This window comes from Montipora foliosa, chromosome 13 (assembly GCF_036669935.1).
Source record: "Montipora foliosa isolate CH-2021 chromosome 13, ASM3666993v2, whole genome shotgun sequence".
Classification (NCBI taxonomy): domain Eukaryota; kingdom Metazoa; phylum Cnidaria; class Anthozoa; order Scleractinia; family Acroporidae; genus Montipora; species Montipora foliosa.
The window spans coordinates 43,108,650-43,121,865 of record NC_090881.1 but is presented as its reverse complement, the minus strand read 5'-3'; the positions used below and the strand labels follow the sequence as shown (position 1 = coordinate 43,121,865).

The 13,216-nt window shown below is 40.9% G+C and overlaps 1 protein-coding gene across 2 annotated transcripts in view; it reads right to left on the bottom strand.

Moving 5' to 3' along the window:
- The window catches only part of LOC137982325 (uncharacterized), a 28,499-nt gene extending 16,511 nt beyond the window's left edge, over nt 1-11,988 (bottom strand). Inside the window, exons 1-8 of one of the 2 annotated variants that reach the window (XM_068829401.1) lie at nt 11,854-11,988; nt 8,991-9,347; nt 6,403-6,792; nt 5,582-5,983; nt 4,819-5,142; nt 4,165-4,566; nt 1,676-2,005; nt 260-601 (exon numbers count right to left, since the gene is read on the bottom strand). In XM_068829401.1, coding sequence (XP_068685502.1) covers nt 260-601; nt 1,676-2,005; nt 4,165-4,566; nt 4,819-5,142; nt 5,582-5,983; nt 6,403-6,792; nt 8,991-9,347; nt 11,854-11,905 — 2,599 coding nt within the window. In that variant the 5' untranslated portion in view covers nt 11,906-11,988. The remainder of the gene's footprint in view (nt 1-259; nt 602-1,675; nt 2,006-4,164; nt 4,567-4,818; nt 5,143-5,581; nt 5,984-6,402; nt 6,793-8,990; nt 9,348-11,853) is intronic. The other variant, XM_068829402.1, reaches the window with a different exon arrangement.
- Nucleotides 11,989-13,216: the final 1,228 nt, after the last annotated feature.

Sequence of the window (13,216 nt, the reverse complement as noted above, 5' to 3'; positions counted from 1 at the left end):
ATAATAATGTTGCCACAGTACACTGGGATAAAACTCCAAAACATCAAGACAAAACTTTAAGACCAAAAGAATAAAGATTACATCAGTAAGTTATGCCTTTCCACCCTTAAGACCAAAAAGAAGAAAGATTACATAAGAAAGTTATGGCTTTCCATACAAAAGGATTGAATTTGGATCTGAAACGGTGCCATGAAAAACTAACGATTCCAGCTGGCTACTATAAAGAAGCTGTTCATCCAGTGAATGGATTTGTTCTCACCTTTTGCACTCACAGTAAAGTCGTACTGACAGACGACCCCTGCATCTTCAGTATGGTCGCAGTTGTGTATTCCCCAGCCGTCATGAGGACAGCCTGCAAGCGTTTCCTCTGTTCCTGTACAATTCACTTCATCCAACCATATCGGTCCCGATTGAGTGTCGCCAAAATAGGAATCTGTGGTAAAGCCAATGGCACTTGGGTAGCCCAACATGCGGCAGACGACATGAGCATCATTAATATCCCATGCATCATCGCATACCGTTCCCCACTGTCCATTATAGAAGAGGGAAACGAGGCCTTGATTGGCGTAATTCGGGTCACCCACAAGCTCAATGTATATAACTGTGAAAATTAAGCGAAAACAATAACTTGTGAGTTTGCATGCCATTTCTTAAGAAATCTAGGTGCCACAAAAATATATTCAAGAAAGGGATATGAAAGTGCTGGGTATTTTGATTATAACGACCATAAGTCATTGTTTCCTGTGTTTCTATCTACAGAGGTTTTTCAAGGTTAAAAAGACAATAAAAGACTAGCCTCTAGGTGATCTGGTGACGTAATTTGGAGGACTGGGAGAAAAATGTTAACGCCATATTCCACAACCGCGCACGGCCTTAGGTGTCGTTTCCAAACTCCCTGCAGTATTTCCATCGCCAAAACTCAACAGATCATTCCGTGTCTACCACATTTCCTGTTACTGAATGAACATTCAAGTAGACCCGACGAGCTCTAACCTCGCCTCTGCCATGTTGAATTCGAAAATGAGGCCGCGCGCGGTTGTGGGATACGGCGTTTTTCTCCCCAGTCCTCGGAATTACGTCACCAGATCACCTGGCTACGATGAGTTGACTCTTCGCTTCTTAGGCTCCGTGCAAACGGACGCAACAACTCGAAAACATTGTTAGTTGTTGGTTCGACAGATGCTGGATGGTGTTGGCAGTGGTGCACAAACTGATGCCACAACTCCCAACAATGTTAGGATGTGCAGTGTATTATGGGAAGGTTTACGATCCACGAGACTTTGTGAATTTACAAAATTCGGCTGCCATCTTGTTTTCATGGAGATCATATCCAATACCCGTGCGTGGCCCCAAGAATGTTGAAAGAGCTGTGCAGACGGATCAACTTTGTTGAGCTTTGCTTCGGCGATCACAGAACAAAAGAAATGTCGGGAGTTGTTGGCTCAAAGTTTGACCAGTTTCAAACTTCACGCATTAACTACCAACAACACGCAACAAGGTGCAACGGGGTATGTTGGGAGTTGTTGACCAACAATGTTGCGTCCTTTTTCACGGAGTCTTACTGACGACCTCGCCCAAGAGCATTCCCACAGGCTATCTAAAGACGTTCGTGTCCTCTAGACCCTTGCAAGGATTCTCAAGGACTATCGACGAAAGAGAGATCCCTGTAATTTACCTGGAGGTATCTCTTTGCAAACTACTCCAGCGTCTTCTGAGTGGCTACAATCATGAGATCCCCATCCTCTGAAGGAACAAGATGCAACAGAAACCTCATTCCCGCTGCACCACAAATCATCCAGGAGTATTCTCTGGGTTGAGTTTCCAGGTCCAAATCTTCCATTTATCTCGGCAGACACTGCACCAGGAAAACCTAACATTCGACAAATGACATTTGCATCGAGAATGTCAAAGTCATCATCACACACTGTTCCCCATTCACCATTGTAGAGCACTTCGACGCGACCTTCCCGGTTACTTGATCCGTTAATCAGGCGCACTTGAACAGCTGCAAATTATAATTGAAAACTTATCAAAGGAGGGCACAGGCTCGAAACATAATAGCTTTCCGAAAATTTCAAATAAACACAGAGAAAGACAAACATTTCCTAGAACATTCCGAGATACCTAGTAACGGTCTCTTGCCAAACCTTAAGGACGGTGCCTACTAATTCAAAGGTATTTTTGCGCGGTTTACTGAATATGCGGGAAAAGCAGATCTTAACAAGTGTTATTGAAATCCGAAAAGAAAATTGGGGGTAACCAAGCATTTTTCGAAGATAATGAATCAACAATATTTGTAAAAAGCTTTAAAATACAAAGCCATGTATGGCGTTCTTTTCCAAATTGAAGCTTAATTATATCTGAAAAATGCGTGGTTACCCCCAGTTTTCTTTTTGGATACCAACAGCACTTGCTAAGTTCTGCTTTCTCCACATAGTTTTGAACCGCGCAAAAATATCCCTGTATTAATAAGCACCGCCGATAGGAAATCCGATTATCTCGAGATGCGCAGAACGTATGCGCAGTAACAATAGAAGGCACCGTCCTTAATAGGGACCTTTAGATTGAAGGAAGTGGACGACTACGAGCACGGGGTTTCCGTACTGAGCATGCGCACTTCGAAAAATCTCAGCCTCCAAACCTTATGTGCATACTCATTACGGAAACCTCGTACTCGTAGTCGTGATGCTACTTCAGTGGAAGAGCAAAACACGAAAATTTGGTTCCATTAAATGAGTTGATAAAGGTCCGGTTGCTACCGTGAAAAGATAAAAGAGCTGACATTTAGGGCGTTAGTGCTTCGTCAGAGCGAATTTCTTGGTTTGAAAAACCAGAGAAGTATTAAACCATAGTTAATAGATGTAGGCTGGCTATGAAACTCGACAAGTTTCTTTGTTGCATGTTTTTGCTTGCCTTTTTTGGCCTTGACCCTGCACAAAACCCGACAAAAACACGCTTTTTTCGGCAGGATAACCAATCAAAAGCTTCAACTAATTTACTCGCAATTAACTTGCGAACCAAAAGCAAAAGATTGTGCAGGGTCACGGTCGGTTCAACATCTAATTGCGACTGTATTGTTCCTGCTTTTGAAATTCCCAGGATTTCATACACCTTATTCCAAAATGGCCGCCATTTTAGTATTCTTTTGTTTCCTTGCAAATTGGCCCTCTTGACCTCGCTTTCAAACATAAAATTCAAAAGAATATTTAAACTCGAACGACGCCATAAGGGCCAATTTTCAATCAAACAAAAGAATACTAAAATGGCAGCCATTTTGGAATAAGGTGTATAACCAGTCCCTAGACTAACTATGATTAAACGGACTCAAATTGATGGAAAGTCATAACTTTCTTATGTAATCTTTTAGTGTTGAGGTTTTGTCTTGTTGTGTGGTTTGGTCATTATGTGGTGAGGTTTTGTCATTATGCACATGACGATGTTTGATGGTTACGTGTTGCGTTTAGATCATGACGTGACGAGGTCTTCTTTTGACGTGCTGTGTTTGCATTTTATTTGGTGAGGTTTATGATGTCGACTTTCTCCCTTTATGTGATAAACACAGCACGTCAAAAGAAGACCTGAACATATCATGGTGGCAACACATCACATAACCAGCAAACCTCTTCGTCACAGAATCACAAAACCACACCACATAATAATGTTGCCACAGTACACTATGACAAAACTCAAAAACGTCAAGACAAAACTTCAAGACCAAATACAAAGGTTACATAGAGCGGTTTCCAAACGAGTGTCGTAAAACCAAAACCAAAGTAATTACTTTGGCCAATCAAAAAGGACGCAGACAATCCAGTAAACCAATCAAAACTCGAAGTAATTACACGTAGCAGACAGAAAGCGAGAAAAAATGTGCACTCGCGAGCCACCATTGGTTTTGGTTTCACCTCTGCTTGGTTGAAAAAGTGGCGCGAAAACGTTGAATCAATCACTGAGTGAAGTGATGCAAAACCAAAGTACTTCGCTAATTACTTTCGACACTCAATTGAAAACCGCTCTAAGAAAGTTATGGCTTCCCGAACAAATTCAACAATATAAGCTGAATTAAAAGGGAAAAAAAGACGGAATGAACAATTACTCTATGATAAGGAAATTGTAAACCAAAATGGCGATTAGAAAGAGGCGAAGGAAGGCTGAGGAACTCACTTGGCAATTTTGTAGGTTTACCAGCATCATTAATTACTTGATTCTCTGGGAAAAAGGCTGGCCTTGGGCTATTGCCACAATAAACTCCAGCATCCTCCTGATGATCGCAGTTGTGTACTAACCAACCATTATGACCACACTCCGTTATGGAAGACTCATTTCCATTACAAGCGACATTATCGAGCCAAATCGGTCCTTTTCCAATGAGATCTGCTGATGGATCTGCTTGTAATATGTACGAAACTGCAGCCCAAGTATAATTGTATCCTAACATATTACAGACCACAGTCGCATCTCGGATATCCCAGTAGTCGTCACAGATTGTGCCCCATATTCCACTGTGATAGATTTCCACGCGGCCAGAATCAGAAGAAGGGCCATCTCTTAGTCGGACAATCGGGGCTGTTCACAAAAAAAAAAAAAAAAAAAAAGATCAGGACAATTAAAGTGCTACTGATAACACAAAATTCATCTTTTCTCTCGAAAATTATCGAAGTGTGTGTTAAATTCCACTAGGGTAATCTGATTTTACACTTCTGTTTTGAGCGGAAGACTGCTTAATTTAGGTATATATTATTACAGAGTTCCGACATTCAGACGCGACCGTTAGTAGTGCTGGTCGCCGACTGGAACTGAAAAGAATCACAAACGTACGTTTTTTCATGCAAATGACTCCAGCATCTTCTTCGTGAAGGCAATTACTTGAGCTCCACCGCCTGTTAACGCAAGAAACAAGAGATGACTCGTGTCCCTGGCACCATAAGTCATCGAGCACTATGTCCTGGTTCTCATTTCCGGCACCAAAATGCGCCTCAGGGAGAGCGGATATCGCCCCAGGGAACCCAAGCATCCGACAGACCACATTAGCATCTAGAATGTCGAAGTCATCGTCACAGACTGTTCCCCATTTACCATTGTAGAAAACCTCGACACGACCTTCACGATCATTTGATCCATTGACCAGACGAACTTGAACAGCTGAAAGGCAAAGTACTAGAATAATGTGTGTGATCCTTAAAATGAGGTAACCTGCACTTAGGCTCTCGTTTGGGCGAAGTGCATCTATCAAAAATATTTTGTTACTGTGTGAACGACAGTCTCTTCTAAAAGCCTGGGCCGATTAATCAAAAAAGGGAAGAAAGAATTTGTTGAGCTGATCCACTTAGCCACACAGGTTAATTTCAATATAATCATTGACCAGAAGTGTTTTTCACGTTTGAACAAAATCAGCATCCGTCTGGTGCCAATTACTGTGAGCTTACCTAGGTTTGGGTTACTGGAAATGACTGGTAAGATCAACCTGGTAAGATTCGATTACACCTTTATTCTTATCGTCAAACGTCCATTTGCACTATGATTCAGCGGTTACCGAATTTTTTAGCACAGCCGTACCCCTAAAAGGTGCGGTACCACTTACAGCTAGGTGGTGGAAACTTGTTATTGGCATTAACCAAAGAAACAGGTTGGTTAAGTGGCCTTGGTGAATCTCCGCACCACACTCCAGCATCCTCCACATGATCACAGTTATGAACCGACCAACCACTATGCCCGCACTCGCTCAAGGAACTTTCGTTACCAATACAGTCCACATCATCAAGCCAAATACGCCCCGCTCCGAGAAGGCTATCGTCACGTGACAATACGAAATCGCCATACGAAACTGCAGTCCATGCATAGGTAAAATTAAGCATTCGGCAAACTACAGTGGTGTCCTCAATGTCCCAATCGTCGTCACAGACTGTGCCCCAATTGCCATCGTAGAAGACCTCCACTCGGCCAAAAGTATCGGTACCGTCAACCAAGCGAACGCGGATTGGTTCTATTAGTTTTAAAAAAAATCAGAAGATCAGAGGTCTCATCTGCCATTAGCCCCTTCGTTTGGCCTTCTTATTTTTTTCGAACAAAAAAAAATCACCTCACGATAAACTAACAAAATTGAAGTTATTATGGAACAGGTAGCACCATCGTTGTATGCAATAAACAGATTAAAATAATTTACGGAAACACTACTTTTAGAGTTCGAAATAGCGAAGGTTTTGTGCTCAAAACTCAAACCTTTCCATCTTCGTTCTTTTACTTAATTCCAGATTTTGGTGAATCTAAGCACAATATCATCGATTTTGTTTGTCCGAGTTTCTATGTGGACAGAGATTTCAGTTTGCTTTTCCTACGACGATGGATTCGCATTAGGTGAATAACAGCACATTTATGCTTAAACAATTTAAATTCTCACACTACCCTCTGGTGGTTCCGTAGTCACTGATGCTACCGGAGTGCTGGTGGGCGTTGTTGGTTCCTGTGTTGGCGTACCATGACATATCACACCTGCATCTTTTCCGTGATTGCAGTCGTTGACACCCCAGCCTTTGTGACCACATTGCGATAAGGTAGACTCTTGTCCGGTACAGGACATTTCGCTTAACCAAACGGGGCCAGTGCCACCCCGGTAATCATTACAACACCCCGCAGACCAGGCACTTTGGTATCCCAACATTCTACAAACAACTGACGCATCTGAAAGGTCCCAACCGTCACTGCATATGGTGCCCCAGAATCCACTGCGGTAAACTTCTACCCGACCTTTATCCGGGGTAGAGCCACCGACAAGTCGAACTTTGACATTGATATCTGAAGAAAACAGCAATCAAATGTGATAACAATACTATGATAAATTTCGTTTATTATTATTATTATTATTATTATTATTATTATTATTATTATTATTTGGTAGGTAAATTCCAAGTTATTGATGACTTCATTGACACTTACACTGCAATAAGAGTGCGTCTGATGAGTTAAACAATCAAGATGGGTTTATTCTCGTTATCAAAAGAACCAGAGTTAACAAGAATGAAGGAAGACTTCCTCCTCAAGCCATCAAAAAAGCAATTATAATCCAGTATTTGGCATTTATCGCGCTTTGGCACTACACTCGGCATGGACAGTACTCCTAGGACAGTACCGTCTTTGAAACAAAAGTGATACACTGTACATAATTTCAAAGTAAGTCGATGGTTTTCGGAGTTTGTCAGACGGGTGCAATGGAAATCTTAACCGGTTTGAGCCCAAAAGCAACACGCGCCGACGAAAAGTAAGGTGTTTTCTCCATGTGAGAATGGACCAGAAAAAAGCTGTCTTAGGTAGCGTTTACTCAGAAGCGCATCGGTTTTGATGCGGTTACACTTCTCTATTTCACGTCGCCGGTCAATTCCGTTATTAAAACCGGGTTGTTTTGAAAACGGTGTCAAAAGTGGAGCGTTTTGAAAACGGTACGGTTTCAGATATCACCGTGTAAACGACGAAACCGAATCGATTTGAATACGGTTCAGTGTTGTGGTGCCAAATTTGTCTTGCTAGCGAAGGACTTCAATTTATGGCTTGCTTCTTTTCTTTATTTCTCGTGTATTTCTTCCACCATAAAGAGGGAAATGCTTTCCAGATCCTCCATTTAACAAATTGATATCATTTTTTCATGTCTGTCTTGTTATTGATCATGAATTTCGTCATAACATTGCCAAAGTAGCTGTGAATCCGCGATAGCCGAGTGGATCCGCAGACTACTTTGACAATGTTATGACGAAATTCATTGTCAATAACAGGACAGACGCATGAAAAACTGATATCAATTTGTTTTTTACAATAACAAAAAGGAAGAGGGGTCAAAATTAAGGCAAAACACGAGAAGAACGCGAGACAAAAATGCGAGAAACTTCAATCTGAAATTATAAATTTATGTGTCTGTGCGCTTATTGACGATATAAATTAGCCAATGAGCGCGCTAGAATTTTGCAGTCATTGTAAAATTCTACCCTAAGGGGATCCATTGATGTCTGCTGAACCGATTTCCAAGCACCGTTCTCAGTCGTTTCATATTCATTAATAACTACATGTAGTAAAAGGAATTCTAGTTCACTATCCGTTCATCTGAATTGTGTCGCTTCCAACAACAAAATGGCGTTGGGCACGTTCCCAGATCTCATTCATCAGTGATGGACGCCTGAGGACGAGATTAACGCTCCGAAATGGTAACATAGGCTCCGTGTAAAAAGTTCGAAACCACATCTTTTCAACTCGGTTTCAAAGTCACGAAACCGTGTCGAATCGAAAACGTGTTCGGGTGAAAGTAGCATCAAGTGATATCTCGAATCGGAAGTCATCTTCAAAATCGAGAAATCTGCCCTTTGCCTGGTCACTGAAACGAGCACGTACTCCGCTGACTCTTGAAATGAACATCATTGGTTTTTTTTTTTTTTTCAACCCATTCTCTACCTTGAATTAACGATTATCGTTAATTTAGAAGACTGAAAGCTTGATATGGATTATGGGAAATAACCCAAGTGTATGGAGAGTCTATGGACTTGGGACTCGAACCTAGGAATGTTCATTATTAACCCGTCACATAACCACTTGACCACCACACCGCTAGCTGTTCACGGACAATATTTTAAAGCTTTGACCTAAATTATTAATCTAGCCTAGGCCTAATTACTCCACAGCATTGATATTCTATGGGAGACTTAAAGAAATGTCTTTCTTTTTTTGAGAGTGCGGTGTCTTGTTCTTCATTGGTGAAGAGGAAAGAAGCGGTTCCTATAGAGTAGAAACTCCGGGTTGAAATCCAATCCACGGCTATGATTTTTTATTCCCTTATTTTCTCATACCACAAGTCCTAGGAATCTGTGTCATAATTAACGACAATAGTAAATTCAAAGCATATTACAAATTAACGATAATCGTTAATTTAGAGAAGAGATCATGTTGTTTTTGTCCGTGTAAAGACTAGCCTGCACCAACCCGTACGATCCAACTTCATCGCGAGATCTCACCTGTGATATCCACGAGAATGTCACTCTTCGGCGCCGCAAAAGAGCTGAAAAAAGTACAGCGAAAACGAGTCAAGTCTAATTCGGTGACATTCTTCACTTTAATTGTGATATCATTCCCAGGAATGACATCAAAAGAGTCTCGCTTGTCGATCTCTTGGGTAGCGGCGCCCAAGTACTGCTTTACGACAATAATCTGCCATTGGTCGCTGTAGAGGAACAACTCACGTTCCACAAGAATGAAGGAAAAGCGATTTGCTTTCGTTTTCTCTTCTCGCGTTAGTGAAACATTCCATTCCAAAGTAACGGGTGATCCAAGCTTCACGTTTTGTGGCGAATTAATGCTCCATGATAAACAATCTGTCAAAGAATCGAATATTCCAAAACACAAATTTAGACAGGCAAGAAATTCATGGCGCTGTGATGGGTTTTTCAATGGCTGAATTTATACGAACGAGACGGGGCGTTCATGGGGACGTATACCAAACATGGACCCTAGGTCCATGGACCACCCCTGTGGACTCGGTCCATGGAACCCTTCATGGACCCGGTCCATGGACTACCCCGTGGACCACCCCCCCCCCCCCCCACTCATTTTGTAAATACAATACGTTTTACAAGCATTTGGATCGTACTAGCGTGTCTGAGAAGAGTGGCCTACCAAGAACATTGAATCTCAAACTTACCAATTGAGTTTTTCATTTACTCATACGAAATAAAATATACTTTAATGGACTGCTGACTATGTGCACAAAAAAGAAAAGACTTGTTTGGAGTATGGAGCGACTAATTTTCTTCTCGCGCTCTCTGTGGCAGTTCCGCCACAATTACTGGCTCGTTATCCTAAGCTAAGCCAGAGAGCCTGATAAACCGGGCTACGATGAATTCTGTGCTGTTACGTGACATTTCAAAGATAGGTTATCTAGTAACAACTATGTAGCCAGATATCAATCGCGTTCCCTGAGACCGCTTTTCTTTTGGTCAGCACCAAGAACACGGACTCTGGCCACTTCCAAGCCAGGAAGTCCGCAAATCACGGACTTCCGGGTCGTCTACGCACGCTCAGAAATTTGAAACAACAGTGGTTGTGAACGGTTACAAAGAGTACCTTCCGGCTACGACTGCGCATAGACCACTTTCATAAATGGCGACCATATTTACATTCCTTTGTGTTTACCGTAAAGTTCTGATAGTAACGACTCCCCGAAAATAGCGACCCCCCCCCCCCCCCCCGAAATTAACGTCAATTTTTTGTGACCGCTAGTAAATCACCAAAGTAGCGACCCGTCCCCCGAAAGTAGCGAGACCAAGTTTTTTTAATTGGTGTACGTATAGCATTAATTTGTCAATCAATAGTCAAAATTTTAATTTACAATAGTATGTTCGTGCAGTGTCACAAATTGTTCACGATAATGCACTTAAATTTACAACAAGGGCAAGCTTTATGCCACCATTCGTCCTTGACATCAGTTTACTGATGTGGCGATGTAAGAACCACCTTAAACCGATATAATTTCGTATTAACAACAGGAACGTTTCTTCAAATTGAAATTGAAAACTCTACATAGTTTTCTATGTAGTCTTTTGCTGTATTTGTCATTGTTATCTTCTTTTTATGAAACACGTCTATACATATGGAATGCAAATAAAATGTTGTTCTTTTTTAAATTTTATTTTGTTCATTTTTTATTTCGGAAAAAACGCTCGCGCCAGCTCTATTTGTAAGCGATTTTTGTTCCCCGAAAGTAACGAACCCCCCGAAAGTAGCGACCCCCAAAGGCTGCTAATTTCAAAAGTAACGAGGGTCGCTACTATCGGAACTCTACGGTATGTTAATTACACCTACTGCCCTCATTTTGAAACAAATATTCTTTTGAAATTTGCTCGTCGTAGCGACGCTATAACGGTTTATTAGCACTAAATTATTTGGCCACCATTATGAAAGAGGTCTATAAAGTGGCCAAAGTCCGTGTTCTTGGTGCTGACAAAGCGGACTCTGAGGACGAGATTGGCCAGATATATATGAATCACAGCGAAAATGTTTTTTTACAACAAAATTTTAAAAATTTCGTGCTATATTGTCTGCATTCTTTTCTGCCAAGATATTAGTTATGGCAATAGCTACATCACACTTCAGATTATTCTCGCGGTTGGTCCAGTTTACCTACCTTTAAAGTTCTCTGATTTGTTTTGTTTTCTCGACCCGATGAATGTCACAAATGGATATTTTTTTGATTAACGCAAATTGGGGTAACTAAACATGGTCAGTTATGCAAATAATTCTTGCGTAAACAAAAATTAGTTTGACAATTCGTTTGAAGAAATATTCGAAATAATGGTGCGACAGAAAACGATGAAATCGAATGAATAAAATGCTAAATGCTAATTCGTGGCCAGACCAGCAAATTATTAACTTGACTTAACCAAATAACTTAATTAAAATTACGGGAAAGCTCAAGAGATTTCGAAAACAATTGTCTGTGTGTGTGAAGATGTTTATTTAAAGACGCATTAGTTCGCAATTCACTGAACTTAAGACATAGTGAAAAACTTTACGTTGCATCTATTTTCAACCACAAGTGTGTCTAAATCAAGACTAGATAATTGAGAAACTATTTGTAATGTCAAATGCACGACAAACAAAAATAATAGTAATCATTCATTAACAGTCGCTTTGCAGTACATTCGGTTAATACAACAATGGAAACCCGAAGCAAAGTCTTCTGCTTCTCAGACAAATCCTTGGCAGTAATACCTTCATTTGACATTTAAAGACTCACACCTGCGAGCTCAGTACTTAACTCACGGTATTTCTGAATTCCACTGACATAAGAGAGCTATGTTGTGTACTAGTGTAGTCGCTTACCTGAGAACTTCAAAGCGAGGAGGAGAAGTAAAAGCCTAAGTAAATTGTCCATAACACTGAGTTCGGGGTTGAAGATGTAAACCGAATTTTTAGCGACTCACGTCTTAGATGAATCTTAACATGAGCAATACGAGTTCTGAGTACTTGACGACCGAAATTAATAATTATTCCGGAAATTTCGAGTCACGCTTCCCACACAAGAACAATAGCATAACGTCAAGCTTTCTGTTTTGGTTATTTCGAGCAAGTTACGCAATTTTGACGACATTCATTATTTATCAAGAGCCTCCCGTAGGTAAGGGGGAATTCTGATCCCTAGGAGACTTCGAGAACTCGTGTAAACGGACCTGCTACTGTAGCTCTGCCGGCCGGAAACTGAGAAATGTCACAAAATAGCGAAGTTGTCTTTGTGGCGTCAAACGACATCTTGAAGTTTAAAGGGAGTAATAGAATAAATAGGAGTAACCTGTTTGTTATTGTCTTGTTGCGTTTTTTTTTTGTACTGAACCATTCCGCGGTGGGTGGAAATTGAGCGTTCGTGTGCTTTTTTGACCCAATGCCCACATTTGCCAGATTAGATTTCTAAATTTACTTCAAGGTCAAAGTTGAGGTTAAATCAAGACGAGAGGAAAATGTCACGTTTGGGTCGTGTTGTCACCTATTTCATCCAACAGACCAACCACTTAAAACGACAAATTAGAACACACTATGGAAAGAGGAAAAAAAGTATCACAACTTGCCTGCTGTAGTACCTTACTTTACAATACAAGGGAGGGGCAAGCACACCGCTAAGAGTTTTTGCACTTTGTCATTGTGCACATCGGAAGAAGTTAACTTCCTTGTTTGAACTAATTGAGTTTATTTATGAGTCAGCGATGGCGTAAACGCTTGTTTGCATCGCAGACATATTAGGATATTACGTTGTTACAAAACGGAAAGAAGGAAATGAACCATACATTTGGCGTTGTTACAAAAGAAAGAAACACATGGACCATGAATTTGGCCCATACAGCATTCATTAGCTCTTTTCATTCCCTAATAAGGAAAATATTTTTACTGAATGGTGGTAATTTACATACTTTTTTTTCCAACATCATTCATTTTTTGAAGTTCGAGGCGAAGGCGCAACTTTACTTGTATAAAGCGTTTTCACATGACGTCACGGCAGCTATGTTGACGTTCCAAAACAATGAAATGGCGGCCATGATAGTGTACCTGATACTCAATTCAGTGATCCAATATGGCTGCTGGTCACGTGAGTAAAAACGCTCCATAGCTTGAATAATCATGCTTGATATCTTGTTTCATAATATAGTTAGTTTAAATTGTAAACTAGGGACCTAAGGGAATGAAGGGGTAGTTT